Source organism: Dendropsophus ebraccatus, chromosome 2 (genome assembly GCF_027789765.1).
Source record: "Dendropsophus ebraccatus isolate aDenEbr1 chromosome 2, aDenEbr1.pat, whole genome shotgun sequence".
Taxonomy (NCBI): domain Eukaryota; kingdom Metazoa; phylum Chordata; class Amphibia; order Anura; family Hylidae; genus Dendropsophus; species Dendropsophus ebraccatus.
Window position 1 is genome coordinate 60,752,054 of NC_091455.1, and position 18,358 is coordinate 60,770,411.

At 44.0% G+C, this 18,358-nt stretch overlaps 1 protein-coding gene across 3 annotated transcripts in view; it reads right to left on the reverse strand.

Moving 5' to 3' along the window:
• Positions 1 to 6,359: 6,359 nt before the first annotated feature.
• The window catches only part of MAPRE2 (microtubule associated protein RP/EB family member 2), a 123,450-nt gene continuing 111,451 nt past the window's right edge, over positions 6,360 to 18,358 (reverse strand). For all 3 annotated transcript variants that reach the window (XM_069957643.1, XM_069957642.1, XM_069957641.1), the window contains 3 exons: positions 16,090 to 16,226; positions 14,087 to 14,245; positions 6,360 to 8,771 (listed from right to left, as the gene is read on the reverse strand). In XM_069957643.1, the coding sequence (XP_069813744.1) occupies positions 8,694 to 8,771; positions 14,087 to 14,245; positions 16,090 to 16,226 (374 nt within the window). In that variant the 3' untranslated portion in view covers positions 6,360 to 8,693. The remainder of the gene's footprint in view (positions 8,772 to 14,086; positions 14,246 to 16,089; positions 16,227 to 18,358) is intronic.

The window sequence follows — 18,358 nt, forward strand, 5'->3', positions numbered from 1 at the left end:
TTATTTTGTTCACATTATTGCCAAAGCATGCTGCTGTGGATGGTTTGTTATACAGGTAGCATTGTTTTCACATAAAAGCTCTGTTTTTTCCATAGAGAAGCATTGAGGTCTTACGTTAGAGTGACCCAAAATGTTATTGTGGACCTTTAGACTTACCAATCAATGTTGTGTGGATCCTACACTGTCCATAGCCTGCTATGGACCCAGGCTACATCTCAGCATACCTCTGATTCTTTAAATGTGCACAGATCTCTTCAAGCCCCATTCTGGTGAATAGGAGTCACAGAAATGTTTGCAATAAATCTGCTGTGTGTGAATACCCTACAGCCTTCAGAGGTGGCAATAGTATTACAGGAAGGGAAATTGATTAGTGTATATTTTTTAATACTCATTGACATAACTTGTAAAGTTTCCAGTGCCCTAGGAAGTTTGGTCTGATTGCTTGTTTTTACATAGAGGGACAATACAGAAGAAATACAGCAGGAAGACAATGAAAGGTTGAACCAATTTTAGTGGGACTCAAGGTTTACTCATCTCTGCTAAAGACCTAAGGGTATGTTGACACTATTGAATATGCAAGAAAATTTCAAGCTGAGGCGACATGGTCGCCTCCAGTAGCGGATTATAATAGGTCTGTTTCGGGCGGTAGCCCGGGGCCCTGAGCTCCTTAGGGGCCCATGGCCACCCAAAAAAGACTTATACTTTCGATGGTGTATTGTCTCCTAGCTACAGTACAGCAATGATTTGCAAAAAATCGCTGCTTTTTTACCGCGATTTTACACAAATCAGGGCATCATGACATTATCTATCCTGTACTAGGAACACCATGTTAGTGCTGCCATAGTTACAGTGGGGTTGGGGGGCCCAGGCTTGGGAAACAGCCCGGGGCCTATAGTAAAGTTAATCCGCTCCTGGTCGCCTCCACTTGAAGTTTCGGCTGTCCCATTGACTCACTGAATTTCTCAAGTTCAATCTGCCGTCTGTCCAAAGAATTCACATGGAAATTTTCTTGCGTGTTCTGTAGTGTAAACAATGATCTACAGATACTGTATGTAATATATAAAAGCCTATTAGGTCATGGCAGGGCTTAATAGTCAGCATGTTAATAGAATACTGACAGGCAGGCATTATACACTGAAGTATATTATGCAGTTTTATGTTCGCAATGGAAGGACTGAAGATGCAGTTTCCCTTTTAGGAATAACAAATGTTTTGTTTGCTTTAAAGTTTTGACGTTTTTATTGTGCAAATAAATAAACTGCCAGAATTGCACTGACCCACATAGCTACATCGAGAAAATTAAAAGTGATGGTATTTGAAATGCAATTATGAAAACGAAAAAAATTAATATGCCAAACAGAATAGGCAAATTCTGGTGTGCACTATGCAAAGGACCCGCAAGCAGGCATGGGGCAGAGTTAAGGCTGCAAACAGGCCCGCATCTGCCATGAGGCCAAGTGAAGTCTTCGCCTCAGGCGGCAGCTCTTAGGACCCTGCAGGGGGCGGCACTGGCCGCCCCTGCACAGTGAGCTTTCATGCATATATTATATGCATGACCGCTCACTGACTACAGGAGCAGAGAGATCAGCCATAGACTGGTGTCTCTGCTCCTGTATGCATATTCCGGGCCGTGCTACGCCAATAGCGTACCGCCCACGGAATATACGTGCAGAAGCAGGGACTCCAGTGTGATGCCGGACTCCCTGCTTCTGCACTATAGGAGCGCCCCCTGCTGTCAGCTGTGTCTGTGTCCTTATTAGGAGGCACACACAGCTGACAGGAGGCTCAGAGCAGGGAACTATCAGTTCTCTGCTCTGTGCCATTCACTTCTAGATTGCAGGCTGTGTTAGTGCTGCGATCTAGAAGTGATCTGGAGCAGCCAGTGATGTCTTCCTGGTCAGGCTGCTCTATGAGATCTGTGATCAGCCTGACCAGGAAGCATCCAGGAGGCCACAGGGACAGCGGGGGAAGGAGTGGTGAGGTGAGTAGCTGCTGGCCTGTTTTTTGTTTTACTTTGCTGAGATGGGGGGACACAGGAGAGGAATGATACAGGGGGTGATTGTGGGGAGATGGGGGGGGACACAGGAGATGGAGGGACACAGGAGATGGATGATACAGGGAGTGATTGTGGGGAGATGAGGGGACACAGGAGATGGATGATACAGGGGGTAATTGTGGGGAGACACAGGAGATGGATGATACAGGGGGTGATTATGGGGAGATGGGGAGACACAGGAGATGGATGATACAGGGGGTGATTGTGGGGAGATGGGGGCACAGGAGATGGATGATATAGGGGGTGATTGTGGGGAGATGGGGGGGACACAGGAGATGGATGATACAGGGGGAGATGGGGGGAGATGGGGGAACACAGGAGATGGATGATACAGGGGGTGATTGTGGGGACACAGGAGATGGATGATACAGGGGGTGATTGTGGGGAGATGGGGGGACACAGGAGATGGATGATACAGGGGGTGATTGTGGGGAGACACAGGAGATGGATGATACAGGGGGTGATTGTGGGGAGATGGGGGCACAGGAGATGGATGATATAGGGGGTGATTGTGGGGAGATGGGGGGGACACAGGAGATGGATGATACAGGGGGAGATGGGGGAACACAGGAGATGGATGATACAGGGGGTGATTGTGGGGAGATGGGGGGACACAGGAGATGGATGATACAGGGGGTGATTGTGGGGAGACACAGGAGATGGATGATACAGGGGGTGATTGTGGGGAGATGGGGGGGACACAGGAGATGCATGCTACAGGGGGTGATTGTGGGGAGACACAGGAGATGGATGATACAGGGGGTGATTGTGGGGGGACACAGGAGATGGATGATACAGGGGGTGATTGTGGGGGGACACAGAAGATGCATGATACAGGGGGCGATTGTGGGGAGACACAGGAGATGGATGATACAGGGGGTGATTGTGGGGAGATGGGGGGACACAGGAGATGGATGATACAGGGGGTGATTGTGGGGAGATGAGGGGACACAGGAGATGGATGATACAGGGGGTGATTGTGGGGAGATGGGGGGGGACACAGGAGATGCATGCTACAGGGGGTGATTGTGGGGAGACACAGGAGATGGATGATACAGGGGGTGATTGTGGGGGGACACAGGAGATGGATGATACAGGGGGTGATTGTGGGGGGACACAGGAAATGGATGATACAGGGGGTGATTGTGGGGGGACACAGGAGATGGATGATACAGGGGGTGATTGTGGGGGGACACAGGAGATGGATGATACAGGGGGTGATTGTGGAGGGACACAGGAGATGCATGATACAGGGGGCGATTGTGGGGAGACACAGGAGATGGATGATACAGGGGGTGATTGTGGGGAGATGGGGAGACACAGGAGATGGATGATACAGGGGGTGATTGTGGGGAGACACAGGAGATGGATGATACAGGGGGTGATTGTGGGGGGACACAGGAAATGGATGATACAGGGGGTGATTGTGGGGGGACACAGGAGATGGATGATACAGGGGGTGATTGTGGGGGGACACAGGAGATGGATGATACAGGGGGTGATTGTGGGGGGACACAGGAGATGGATGATACAGGGGGTGATTGTGGAGGGACACAGGAGATGCATGATACAGGGGGCGATTGTGGGGAGACACAGGAGATGGATGATACAGGGGGTGATTGTGGGGAGACACAGGAGATGGATGATACAGGGGGTGATTGTGGGGAGATGGGGGGACACAGGAGATGGATGATACAGGGGGTGATTGTGGGGAGATGGGGGGACACAGGAGATGGATAATACAGGGGGTGATTGTGGGGAGACACAGGAGATGGATGATACAGGGGGTGATTGTGGGGAGATGGGGGACACAGGAGATGGATGATACAGGGGTGATTGTGGGGAGATGGGGGAACACAGGAGATGGATGATACGGGGGTGATTGTGGGGTGATGGGGGGCACAGGAGATGGATGATACAGGGGGTAAATGTGGGGAGATGGGGGACACAGGAGATGGATGATACAGGGGGTGATTGTGGGGAGACAGGAGATGGATGATACAGGGGGTGATTGTGGGGAGATGGGGGGACACAGGAGATGGATGATACAGGGGTGATTGTGGGGAGATGGGGGGACACAGGAGATGGATGATATAGGGGGTGATTGTGGGGAGATGGGGGGACACAGGAGATGGATGATACAGGGGTGATTGTGGGGAGATGGGGGAACACAGGAGATGGATGATACGGGGGGTGATTATGGGGAGATGGGGGAACACAGGAGATGGATGATACAGGGGGTGATTGTGGGGAGACACAGGAGATGGATGATACAGGGGGTGATTGTGGGGAGACACAGGAGATGGATGATACAGGGGATGATTGTGGGGAGACACAGGAGGAATATGAGGAGATGAATGATACAGGGGGTAATTGTGGGGAGATGGGGAGACACAGGAGGAATATGAGGAGATGGATGATACAGGGGGTAATTGTGGGGAGATGGGGAGACACAGGAGGAATATGAGGAGATGGATGATACAGGGGGTAATTGTGGGGAGATGGGGAGACACAGGAGGAATATGAGGAGATGGGAGGATTATGGGGGGCACAGGAGGAATATGAGGAGATGGTGAGACACAGGTGGGGGGAGGGATTATGATGAGATGGGGGACACGGGGGATTATGACTACAGGAGGAGATGGGGGGATTATAACTGCCTGGGGGGATTATGACTACATGAAGAGAATGGGGATTATAATAGTGTGGAGATGCAGAAGGGATCTTCTAAATTGTGGAGCCTAAAACGTCTGTCCAATAGATGCTGCGGGGACAAGTCATGGCTAACAGAAGTCTTCATGATGGAGTCGGATCCGAATGTAGAAGAAAAGAGAAAGTGAACAACTCTGATGAGAGAAGACGTCACCTGTGAGTCACTGGATGTAACTGTACCCTGATCACTATACTGTCACTGTGTGGGGGTAATGCTGGACTCTATACAGTGTTTTTTATTCAGTAGCAGTACTGGTGGTATTGATCAGTCAGTGGTGGAATTTTTCCCTTGTAGTGGCAATATTGGTAATAGTATTTAGTCACTATGGAGTGCTGATATGCAGTCATTATGTGGTGGAATTATTTGGTGTTTATATGATGTTGATCTCAGTTGAGGGGGGGGGGGCGCTATTTCAGTTCTCGCCTCAGGCAGCAGAAGAGCTAGAATCGGCCCTGGATGCAAAAAGTCACAGTGATCTATTGGTAGTCATGCCCCTCCAGGCATGATTAACATGCAAGAAGCCTACTACTAAACACAGTTTGTGCATGTCTGATGCTGTTCAATAGTCTGGGTATTTGCACCGATTACACTGATGCTAGCTTTAGCAACAGAATAGGACTCTGCAGGTATTAAAGCATAGCCTTCAACTTAAACTGAAGAGGTACAGCAGGTTTGACTGCCATTACACACAGAAGTCTGCTATGATAAGAGTTAGTCAACTCCCTGACATTGTCCTCCTTAGTGTGAGTTTGAGTGAGGTGCTCACTATGTTGCCTGATATATCCCACCACTTGACAGGTGGCCTTTTCACACAGTGTTATTACCTTCACCCTTCAGTGATTTATGGCTGATCAGTGTATACTTTAGTAATGTAAATATTTATAGTTGTGCTGATTTTAATTTTTTGTAAAATAACTTTGGCATGGGCATCAACCTTAATACATCACCACTTATGTGTGTAAATTATTATTGTTAAATTTTTCAGACATTTTACATGTGTAGCATTTTCTTATTAAGGGTATGTGCACACTATGGAATCCCGACGGAACACCCTCCGCAGATTCCGCCGCTCGCAGCCACGCATGTCTCTGCTGCTCTAGACTTCATTCTATAGTTTGACAGATTCTGCCATCCGCATGAAGAATGAACCCGTGAGTGAGTGCAACCTGCGGAATCCGTGTTGGGTGTTCCGTCGGGATCCTGTAGAGTGCACATACCCTAAAGGGGTATTCCGGAACCAATTTTGGATATATTGATGGATCTGCAGTAAAGATGAAAATAAAAAATAAAACAAGGGTTATCACCATGTTCATCCTCCCGGTTCCTGTTCAGACACACTTTATTAAGTCCAAAACAATAACAAATCCCCCCCCTCCCCCCCAAAATGTGATGTTGGAGCAGGACCTGCCCAATCACTGAATGAGAAGGTCTGTACAATGACATCTTAACAAGACCTTGATGCACACCCTATACCAGTGAACCAAGGAAACCAGATCACGTTCATAACTGGGCTGTGTTTTATTAATCAAATAGGACTCATGATCATTTCTCCCATATCCTTTCAGCTGAAACTGCAATAGACAAAATGCATTTTAAAATGAATGTGGTGGTTTAATAACAGACAGACAAAAGTTACAATTTGTCCCATTTTGAATAGTTGGTAAAATTGGCTTTTTTTTTTAATAACATATACATTTTTTTATTAAATATGTAAAAAGATAAAACGCAAGTTATTCACATATTCATAGACAAAAAACCTACTCTATCATGCGACAAGTCATGTGTATGGTAAAATGAGTGTGATACATCCGAATAAGACTTTTTCCATCTAATCAGGACTTCATTACCTATTTATATTTAACAATACATATGTTTACATTCCTTTCAGTTTACATTTCATATATAACTTTGTATGATGTGCTACCCAGAAAAATAAAAAAATAGAACAGAAAAAAATATATATACTGAAAGAGGAAAAACAATAGGCATGGTAAATATACAGCAGTACAATCCATAGAACACAGTCTCACTTAATTGTCAGTTCTCAAGCAATTTCCACTTTTACATGCTGCTTCCATAGGATCTATACATAGGTGAGAAAGCCATTTGGAGGGCTAATCTAATTCTCATAATGATGAAGCATAACAATTCACTAGAATCAGTGGCATCAGTAATCTGATAACCCGATGCTTCTGTTCCCATAGGGTTAGGCAGGCATCTTATCGGTGCCCAGTTATAGCTTTTTGTATTAGACACTATCACTGATTGTAAGAGCTTTTATATTTTACACACTTAGAAATATTGGTTTGAGATAACAAATTGCTTCATCCACTGATGAATGTACTAATAGCTTCCATGATGCTTGCTAAGAAGGTATTCATCAAAGCCTTTGATAGGCCATCCAAACATCTGATAAATAGTAGAGGTAGTACATATACCGGGCAGATTATATCAGTACTGGTGTAGTCTATTAATACTGCATTCAGAGAAATATAGTGCACTACAACGGCTTAACAAGCATAGCCCAGCCTTATGATATTGCTGCTGACATAGGATTACTGCATTTAATGCTTAGGCAGGTGTCAATTAAGTGATTATATGTATTCTAGAGAAGTCAGTTGCCGTATTCTTCTTTTACATAATAGTTTCTATGTAAGGCTCTATTACCTTGGCAGTTAAAAAAAAAATCTTATGTTATTATCTTGTGAGTCTGATGACACCGATATATATCATATTCACCATGACCCAGCAACAAAAAGTTCGTATTGGACTGTTGTGGGAAATTTTATTGGCTCCCAAGCCTTCTGCTACTTGGGAAAAATGAACAGTTCTTTATTTCAATACGAATATTAAATAGTAAAACAACATCAGAGTATGCAGTTATACTATTAATAATAAAAAAGGTATAATGCAAATAATAATCCCATCTGTACCACCACTATAGGTCCTCTGCTGCATGAGCCCTGCATGCTTCAGTCCAACGCCAATATCTCATAACTATTCTATGTATTGCAAATGGTTTCCTACTACTTCAACAATAACAAAATTAAAAAAGTCAAACTCTTAGAAAAAATATTAATAAAACGTGTATTTTGTTCACAAAAAAGTTGTACCAGGAGGTGTTGGCTATTTTAGGGGAGAAAAAGTACGCGGCTCAGGAACCTAATGTTTTTATCTTGCACAAGACGAAAAAGGAAAAACCTGACATTATGGAAGACCTAGGAACAAATACATTACCGCGAAGTGTCTCCAGCATTCTTCTGATATTGGGAGACATCTGGCATCAGATGGGTGAATCCTTGCTATATGTAGGATAGTGATCAGATCTTCACATATTGAGTGCAATTGTTTCCTTTTGGTACATATTAACCAAAATCTTCCCCCTAAAAGAACTCAACACATTCTCATCTACATGCCAGCAACCTTTTCTCCTTAACATGATACGTTAACATGGGACATGTGTATGTTTTTATTATTTATTTTTTTGTAATTTTTTTTTCTTTTAACTTAGCACTTTTACATTCGTGATACGTGGTAGTGATGGTTCCTATGTATGACATGTATATATAAATATTGTACGATATTACAATTAGAAGCAAGCAGTTTGGAAAACAAGGAAATAGCTCAATTACAAATAAATAAAAAAATATGGGAAAAGATCTGAAAACAATTTGAAACAGTCAAGTGGTACAAGCTGCTGCAGAGTAGCCCCACGCCTCTCAATTTTGCTTGGGCTGGAATAACTTCTGTAAACACGCCTTGGGAAAGTAACTGGTACAGAATGCAGTGGTTTGCTGGCGCTCACTATAGTACATTACATGGTAGGGGTGTGCCGAGAGTGACTGGCCACACATCATTGCTCTCTTGAAAGAAAGTTCCACGTGAAATGACAACAGTGAGGTGGGTGAAGGGAGGAGGTGGGGGTCAGTACTCGTCCTGCTGCTGTGGATCATCCTGAACATGGTCATGATCATCGCCATCATGATGGTCTGTTTGGCCCTCCTGGATAAGGAAAAAATTATTGTTTTAGTGACTTATTAGAAAAGTAAAGGATACCTAGAAATCCACCATGCTCTTAGTACATAGATGTGTGTGTGTATGGAGCGTATCATTGTATAGGGTAGGAATGGGGAACTTATATTATCATAGTGTGAACCAAGCCTTACACATAAGGTTTTATTAAACCGCTTCCTTTTTATGTTTAAGCCATTGATGTTACTGTTGCAGGTCTTAGTTCTGTTTTTATTAGAGATGAGCAAATTTACAGTAATAACAAAGCAAATCACTTCATTATCTCTGCAATCTGCTCATCACCCTGCTTTTATGATGACTTCAGCAAGACAGTGCATGAATACAGATGAACAGTGCATGTACCACTTACAGCCACTAGATGGAGGCAGAAGAAAACCAATGTGCTCCTTGTGAAGAATGACCTATTTACAGCATTAGCTCTGGACATGCAGATGTTCCTCTGTATAAATGTCTTTGTGCCTTAATATGTAATTGTAGAAAATATGTCTCACGGGGTCAAAGGACATTGATGGAGGTTTGTTTTTAGATAGCTGTTACACATGTACACATTTAATTTCATACATTCCTTTCTTGTCATGTTTTATATGTAAAATATTCTAGAGAATAGAGAAAAAAAGCCATCCATAAGGCTGACACATTTCATGCATGGAAAGGGGTTTACAGTAATCCACAGGTCAGATGAGGACAGTAAATACGGTTGTGTTTGGATCAGGAAAATCACAATGTGAATATAAAAGTGACACTAAACCCCCTCCTGTCAAAAGAACAACACAGGAGAAGAAAAAAATAAAGAATAAATCATATATATATATATATATATATATATATATATATATATATATATCTCCAGATGAAATCAATGCTTTATATGTGTCCTCTTATTCAAATACAGAAATGATGGCTATAATGTAACCAGCTGCTACAGGCAATGTCACTTTCCTTTCCTCTAAGAATCTTAATAAAGTAGAACTGTTAATCTCATATTACTCTGACAGTGACACCATAACCAACCTTCTGGGTGAATCTGTCTGCCTACTATGCATCCATCCTTCTCATGGCGGCCTTCACCCAGGTACATGGACCTTTGTCAGTTATGTGAAACAAGAAAAGACCATTCAGCTGGGAAGAATTTGTTGTTGAAGTAAGTAATCTGCCCTCCAGCACAGAACGACTGGCTTCCAGCAGTGAGATTATAATAATAATGGAGAGGATCTGGGCAAAGGATGGAAATCACATTCCAGCCACAATCAGAAGGGAAAAGCTTGTTTTACTCAATCTTTAATCACTTTGTGTTTAGAGGAGAGGACATTGTGTTTTCAGACATTATATCCAAACTTTGTACAATAGGATGTGACATTATGAGAACTTTTGGCCTTAAAGGGATTTTCCATCTTATAAATTAATGGCATACCATTAGGACAGCACTGGATGCACTTTCAAGCTTTCCTTTCACAGATGTGATGTCTGTGCAGAGAACTTCAGTTGGCCTCTTTTACATGATGGGGCTACACTGACCTGCGCCATTGTGCAGGTAAAACCAGAGCTACTTCTCATGATCGTGGGGGGCTTAGAGGTCAGCTACTCTTTGCCTATTAAATGACTGCATACAGGGGCGTAGCTAATGTCTCCTGGGCCCTGGTGCGAGAGGCCAACTTGGGCCCCCCCCCCCCCTCCTTTCACGACCCCCCCGTCCCCCCCCCCCCTCCTTTCACGACCAAGTGATGCTATTGTTGTGTGTGTGTGTGTGTGTGTGTGTATATATATATATATATATATATATATATATATATACACAGTGGTGCCTTGGATTATGAGCATAATTCGTTCCAGGACCGTGCTTGTAATCCAAATCCACTCTTAAACCAAAGCAAATTTTCCTATAAGAAATCATGTAAATGCAGACAATTGGTTCCACACCCCAAATATATTTATTATTCTGTACTGTACAGTAATGGAGAGGATGGGAAACACAAGGGCTGACAGAGACTGCAGGGAGCATGAAGGAATGAGCAGGGCAGATGTGGGCACATACATGCAGCACTCTCTGTCCGGGGAGAGAGGGGTTACAGCTATGGAGAGATTACCCCCCCCCCCCACAGTCCTGTCCCCTGATGTAAGCCCCAGCCTGAAGGGGATCTGCTATGATTTGGAAGGTGTTTATAGAGTACAGTGCTGTAGACCCCGCTATGCAGGCCATGCCCCTTCTCCACTCGCGCTCCCACCCAATACAGGAAGTTCTTAAACCAAAGCAATGCTCTTAAACCAAGTCACAATTTTGAAAAACTGTGAGCTCTTCAACCAAAACGCTCTTAAACGAAGTTACTCTTAAACCAAGGTACCACTGTATATATTATATATATATATATATATATATATATATATATATATATATATATATATATATACACACACACACACACACACCAAGACAGATATTACCTATTACCGCCATACTGTTACCGACCAAATCCTCTATACTGAGACCAATATTACCAGTAATACCAGTATATAGGGAGGAAACATTACCGCCACACCACAACCACTACCATCACCACCATATTGTTACTGACCAAATCCAGTACACTAAATCACCTCATCCAGTCATATAGAGGTGGCCCCAGATCTACACAGGCTCTATACACCATATACATTACTGTGCAGTTATATCAGGTGACTCACAGGAGACGTCTTTTCTGATCGGAGTTCTTTCCTTTTCATTATCTTCTCCATCTGCCCTGGGCCGTTATGAGAACTTCTCCGAGCCACGAATCCACAGAATCTGCCAGACAGATATATTAGGCTCCACACTCTGACACCATCCTCATCTCTCTACACACTGCACATCTGTACTGTCCCCTTTACACCCTCATTTAGTGGGTAGCCCTGACTCTGTGACCTCCTAATATATGCCCCCCTCTGTGTATTCCCTCTCCCCCTATGTTGCCCCCCCAAATAGATGGCCCCCTCTACCCCCTCCCTTATAGATGGCCCCCTCTCTCCTCACCCTCCCCTATGGATGGTCCCCTCTCCCCCCACCCTCCCTTATGAATGGCCCCCTCTCCCCCCACCCTCCCTTATAGATGGTCCCCTTCCCCCCCCCTCCCTTATAGATGGTCCCCTTCCCCCCCCCCCCTTATAGATGGTCCCCTTCCCCCCCCCCTCCCTTATAGATTGTCCCCTTCCCCCCCCCTCCCTTATAGATTGTCCCCTTTCCCCCCCCTCCCTTATAGATTGTCCCCTTTCCCCCCCTCCCTTATAGATGGTCCCCTTTCCCCCCTTTATAGATGGTCCCCTTTTCCCCCCTTTATAGATGGTCCCCTTCCTCCCTCCCTTTATAGATGGTCCCCTTCCTCCCTCCCTTATAGATGGTCCCCTTCCTCCCTCCCTTTATAGATGGTCCCCTTCCTCCCTCCCTTATAGATGGTCCCCTTTCCCCCCCCCCACCCTCATAGATGGCCCCCTCCTTTCCCCCCACCCTCATAAATGCCCCCCTCTTCCCCCCCACCCTCATAAATGCCCCCCTCCTTTCCCCCCACCCTCATAGATGGCCCCCTCCTTTCCCCCCACCCTCATAGATGGCCCCCTCCTTTCCCCCCACCCTCATAGATGGCCCCCTCCTTTCCCCCCACCCTCATAGATGGCCCCCTCCTTTCCCCCCACCCTCATAGATGGCCCCCTCCTTTCCCCCCACCCTCATAGATGGCCCCCCTCCTTTCCCCCCACCCGTACAGGCTGATAAAAAACAAAACTTAACTCACCTGACATCGCGCTCCCACGTTGATCCTCACTCCTTCGCCTTCGGTCTGTCCCCGGCTGCTGCGCGGCTGCCGGGGGTGTCGCGTCTTATCCCCGGCAGCGCGCGCATCCCAGAACTCCTGGGATGCGCGCGCTGCCGGGGGTAAGACGCGACACCCCCGGCAGCCGCGCAGAAGCCGTGGGAAAGACGGAGCCAGTCTCTTGTGACCGCAAGCAAAACAATGCTTGCGGTCACAAGAGTGATTGATCGGGGGGCCCCGCGGGCCCCCCTTGTGGCGGGCCCGGTCGCGGCGGCGACCCCCGCGACCACGGTGGCTACGCCACTGACTGCATACCCTACAGCTATACTATAACTTTATAGGAGGAAAAGCCCTTTAAGCCTTGATTCTGACATGATTCATGAAAAGTTGATAAGAGTAAGGGCCCTATTACATGGGACAATAATCGTGCAAAAAATCGTTATATTGTTCGAATTTAAACGATAATCGTACTGTGTAATTCGATCGAAAAAAACGTTTGTGTGCAGTTGATCGTTTATTTAGATCTGAACCTAAAATCATTGTTAATCCTTCGCTAATTGTTCGCTGTAATTCCACGTTCGTTCACTCAAGTTCTGCATTTTTTCACTAATCGTTTAGTGTAATAGCACATTGTTTATTGTTTTGCTGGGATCAGAAGGAATAAACGATCATAGTAACGATCACAATAACGATCATAGTAAACATCCTAACTAACGACTATCGTTCTGTGTAATATGGTTAACGATAAACAATCTCGTTTGCAATCGTTTATCATTAGTCCTTAATCGTTAAAAATTGCTCCGTGTAATAGGACCCTAAGAAAATGAGCTTTCCTTGTTCCTATGGAAAGCTATTTCACAGTTCTTACAGTAAAGACCCCTTTATGCAGTAACTAAACAGCTTCAACATTATGGGGGGTATTTCCTAAGACCAACATTTTATGTCTGTCTTAATAAAATTGGTGGAGAATACACTAGCGGGAGTTTACTTAACAGGCGCACAAATCTCAACAAATGTAAGTACATTCCTGGCTGCCCTGTATGATTCTGTGAAAATAACACCAGCTTAGAGCTGGCAGATATCTCAGCTAAAACTAAGCCAGTGTGCAGGTGTAAGTTTTAGATCCTGTGGGTACATGAAGCCCTGCCCTCTTTAAGTTAAGCCTCACTTTTTTGAAAAGTTTGTATGGGCAGCCTAAAAACCATGCAAAGATGCAAATTTTTTAACTTTTTTTTTCTTTTTTTTCAATACATGAAAACAGGTCATAATGTACAGAAAATACCCCATATGTACAGTAATAGACGACGATCCCTATATGGAAACCTTCCTCATCTATAAGCAGGCATTGGTAGAGTTCTAGTGAAATATGCTTGGCAATATGGGAATAGGCAGAATCCAGCACTCATCATTGTATCCTCAAATATTTTAGGAAACAAGTTCTTACTATTGTAAAGTAGGAAACTGTTGCAAATGCCTTATTCTCTATTAGTTTTGTACACAGAAATTTACCTGCTCATCTGTCGCATATAGCACGTCCATTAGCCGCTGGACAAGGTCATCACCTTCTTGTCCGTGTTCTTGGCACAGCAGTTCAATTTCCCTTAGCTTTCCAAAGTAGAAGTCTCTTTCCTTTTCCACCCCGTCTAGGGCAATTTTTAATGAATGCACCTGATGAAAATGACCACAATAACTTTTAATCATAAGAATTCATGACCAGATATCAGTTTTGAATTTTTTATCAAATGACAGGAACCCTTTAGGACTTGTCACGGAGACATCAAAAGAGAGATTCCAAAACATACACAATAAAGAGAACTCTTCCAATCTTTACTGTGTGTCCGAGTGCATATGAACGACTTTTCAACCTGTCTGAGTCTTTGACAAACAGGTGGGGGAAAATGCCGCTAATATGTGTTACACTTTACTAGCTGCTATTTAGATCTATCAGCAGTTTATTTTACCATGGTGCTTTTATGTCATGTTGTTTTCATGTGACAGAGACATATTAAAAAAAATTGATTGGTCAGGGTCTGTGTTTACAGACCCCCAATGATTGTTAAAGTGAGGCAGGAAAAGCGCATGGCTGAGAAATTCTCTCCCCAGCTCGCTATGATCTCCAGTTCACTGCAAAACATGGGCTCTGTAGATTTACTATGTCATATAATCAGTCGCACACTTCTTGCGCCTTCTAGTGCTCTAAAGATCAGTGGGATTCTAAGCACCCAAACCGATCAACACCTTTAAAGGACAAGTGCCATGAAAAACTTTTTCCCAGTAATTGAAGCACATGACAAAGTTATATAACTCTGTAATGTGCTTCAATCACCTATCTGCCTCCCTTCCCTGTCTTTTCCCCCCTCCACCCCCCACCAGGAAGTGTCCTGACTCACACAGACCTAATTACTGTCGTCGCCGTCACCAAGCTCTTCTCTCAGCTCCTTCTCCTGTTACAGCAGCCCCCTCCCCTGCCTTGTCAGGTGACTCAGCTTGCTCAGCTCCCATTGGCTGAACAACTGCAAGCCAACACTTGGACTGGGGAGGGGAGGGCTGGTGTAACAGGACCTAGAGCAGCCCTCCTGCTGATGACTCATCCTCACAAGAAGTTGCTGCCTGGTGACGGTGACGACAGTAATCAGGTCTGTGTGAGTCAGGACACTTCCTGGTGGGGGGGTGGAGGGGGGAAAAGACAGGGAAGGGAGGCAGATAGGTGATTGAAGCATATTACAGAGTTATATAACTTTGTAATGTGCTTCAATTACTGGGAAAAAGGTTTTTATGGCACTTGTCCTTTAACATGTCTCTGCAACACTTCAAGACTCTTTTCAAATCAATGGGATACTTCAACCTTTCCAGTCACTTGCATCTCATATACTGTATGTAGGTTGCATAGCCCTAGTTCTCTAGACGTCCGGATTAGAAAAATAAAATATAAATAAAAATAAAGAAATAATAATAATAATAATAATAATAATAATAATAATAATAATAACAAACCCCACAGATAATTCAAATGCCACATGTTTCAGACGGCAGAGGAATTGTATAGCATTACCACATATTGGTTTGCAGATTGGTATACTATATTACACAATGTAGGCAATTGTTACAGATTTATCTATTCCTGTTACCAGATGAAACACCTCCTGTTTCCGATCAGCAAAATACAGCTACAATGGCCCAATGTCTTATATGTGGTGTCTGCCCAGGGTCTGCATTCTCATAAAGCACACTGACTATGACATGCAAATAATCTTATGGATTAATAAAGAAGAACCAGTCATAATTCGACATAGGACTGTCAGACATAATTCCTTTCCAGAATCATATCAGGTTATTAAAGATGAATACTGATGTTATGAAAGATGGGTAAATAGTACGTATCTTGCTAAAATCAAATACTCAGTTACTAAGATTACATATACATATTGTACAGTAAATCCTGAATATACAATATAGTAAGAACAACATGCGCATATAGCTGGTGCTTTATAAAGATCATTCCACTAAGTTACCTGTTCAGTAAGATGTGCAACTTGTGATTCCAAATCTTTATCGCTTTTTACTGAAGAAGTGGGTGCTGTTTTCTTTGCAGATGATGGACGAGATGATGTGGTGCCTGGCTTTGCAATAGGACTTGATTTTGCTGCTCCTGAGATAGAAAGAATCCCAACATAACCCATTAAAATAATAACAACCTAGTGACAGTATACATAGTTCACATATACTGTAGATTACATATATGTTTCAGTAAAAGGAGTACTCTAGTGTTACAATCCCATTAGTATATGACTGGAGAGATGGAGCATCATCTAGGGAGCTGAAAAGAAAACCTGTCCCCATGAAGATACTATCTAATCTTTTAGCATAGAGCAGAAGGAGCTGAGGATAGATAGATAGATAGATAAATAGATAGATAGATAGATAATCTTTAACAGAGTGTATTTTTTAGGATTTAAAAGTGCAGCACACCATACTTTTCAGTCCTGAGACTGTTTGAGAAATAAACCAAATGTTGTTAATACTTGAATACATCCAGGCTATTTAAGTCAATGGGGCTTGTGCCAGTACATGCACATATATGCCGGCATCCCAGTTTGACATGTCACTAACGTTTATATGAAACATATTGCAGAATCGTGTTATAGAACCAGTCTTAGGATGGCCATATTTAAGCTAAGTTGCACGAACCCAGTGATTTTGGCAATCTTATGTATATGGGGGCCTTCCAACTTCTACAAGAACAAAAGATTGAGTGTGTTAAAATGCATGAGATATGTTTATGCCAAAACTGGTCTGGCAGCAGCTTATTCCCCATTCCCTATTATCAGAGTGAGCACATTTATGGCAGAGTTCTTAATATTAGCTATAATGCTGCTGCTTGTGTCTGGCCTGCTTAGAAGCGTAGTTGAGGATGATCCTGATACGATACAATTTCAGTTAACACATCAGTAATCCGTCTACTGTGTGTGTGTGACAATGTAAATGAAAAGTTGGCCACAACCACGCTGGCCTCTCGCACATTCTCCCTAACGCGCTGTACTAGTCGCCTTATCCCATAGAATCTGGCTTTTTTGTTGTACTTAGTTGTTTATTCCTGTTACAAATATTTTACATTCCTGTTTTTATTTCTGTGGCTTTGTAGAGTATAGAAGGCTTCTGGCCTGATCCAATGTGGGTTTACGCATCTCAGAACTATTGTCTGGTTTGCATAAAAGATGTACATATTCAGCAAGTAAAAGTAATGCTTAAAGGGAACCCATCACCATGAAAATGCTATCTAAGCTATCAGCATCATGTTATAGAGCAGAAGGAGCCAAGTGGATTGATATACACTCACCGGCCACTTTATTAGGTACACCATGCTAGTAACGGGTTGGACCCCCTTTTGCCTTCAGAACTGCCTCAATTCTTCGTGGCATAGATACAACAAGGTGCTGGAAGCATTCCTCAGAGATTTTGGTCCATATTGACATGATGGCATCACACAGTTGCCGCAGATTTGTCGGCTGCACATCCATGATGCGAATCTCCCGTTCCACCACATCCCAAAGATGCTCTATTGGATTGAGATCTGGTGACTGTGGAGGCCATTTGAGTACAGTGAACTCATTGTCATGTTCAAGAAACCAGTCTGAGATGATTCTAGCTTTATGACATGGCGCATTATCCTGCTGAAAGTAGCCATCAGATGTTGGGTACATTGTGGTCATAAAGGGATGGACATGGTCAGCAACAATACTCAGGTAGGCTGTGGCGTTGCAACGATGCTCAATTGGTACCAAGGGGCCCAAAGAGTGCCAAAAAAATATTCCCCACACCATGACACCATCACCACCAGCCTGAACCGTTGATACAAGGCAGGATGGATCCATGCTTTCATGTTGTTGACGCCAAATTCTGACCCTACCATCCGAATGTCGCAGCAGAAATTGAGACTCATCAGACCAGGCAACGTTTTTCCAATCTTCTACTGTCCAATTTCGATGAGCTTGTGCAAATTGTAGCCTCAGTTTCCTGTTCTTAGCTGAAAGGAGTGGCACCCGGTGTGGTCTTCTGCTGCTGTAGCCCATCTTCCTTTAAAGTTCGACGTACTGTGCGTTCAGAGATGCTCTTCTGCCTACCTTGGTTGTAACGGTTGGCTATTTGAGTCACTGTTGCCTTTCTATCAGCTCGAACCAGTCTGCCCATTCTCCTCTGACCTCTGGCATCAACAAGGCATTTCCGCCCACAGAACTGCCGCTCACTGGATGTTTTTTCTTTTTCGGACCATTCTCTGTAAAC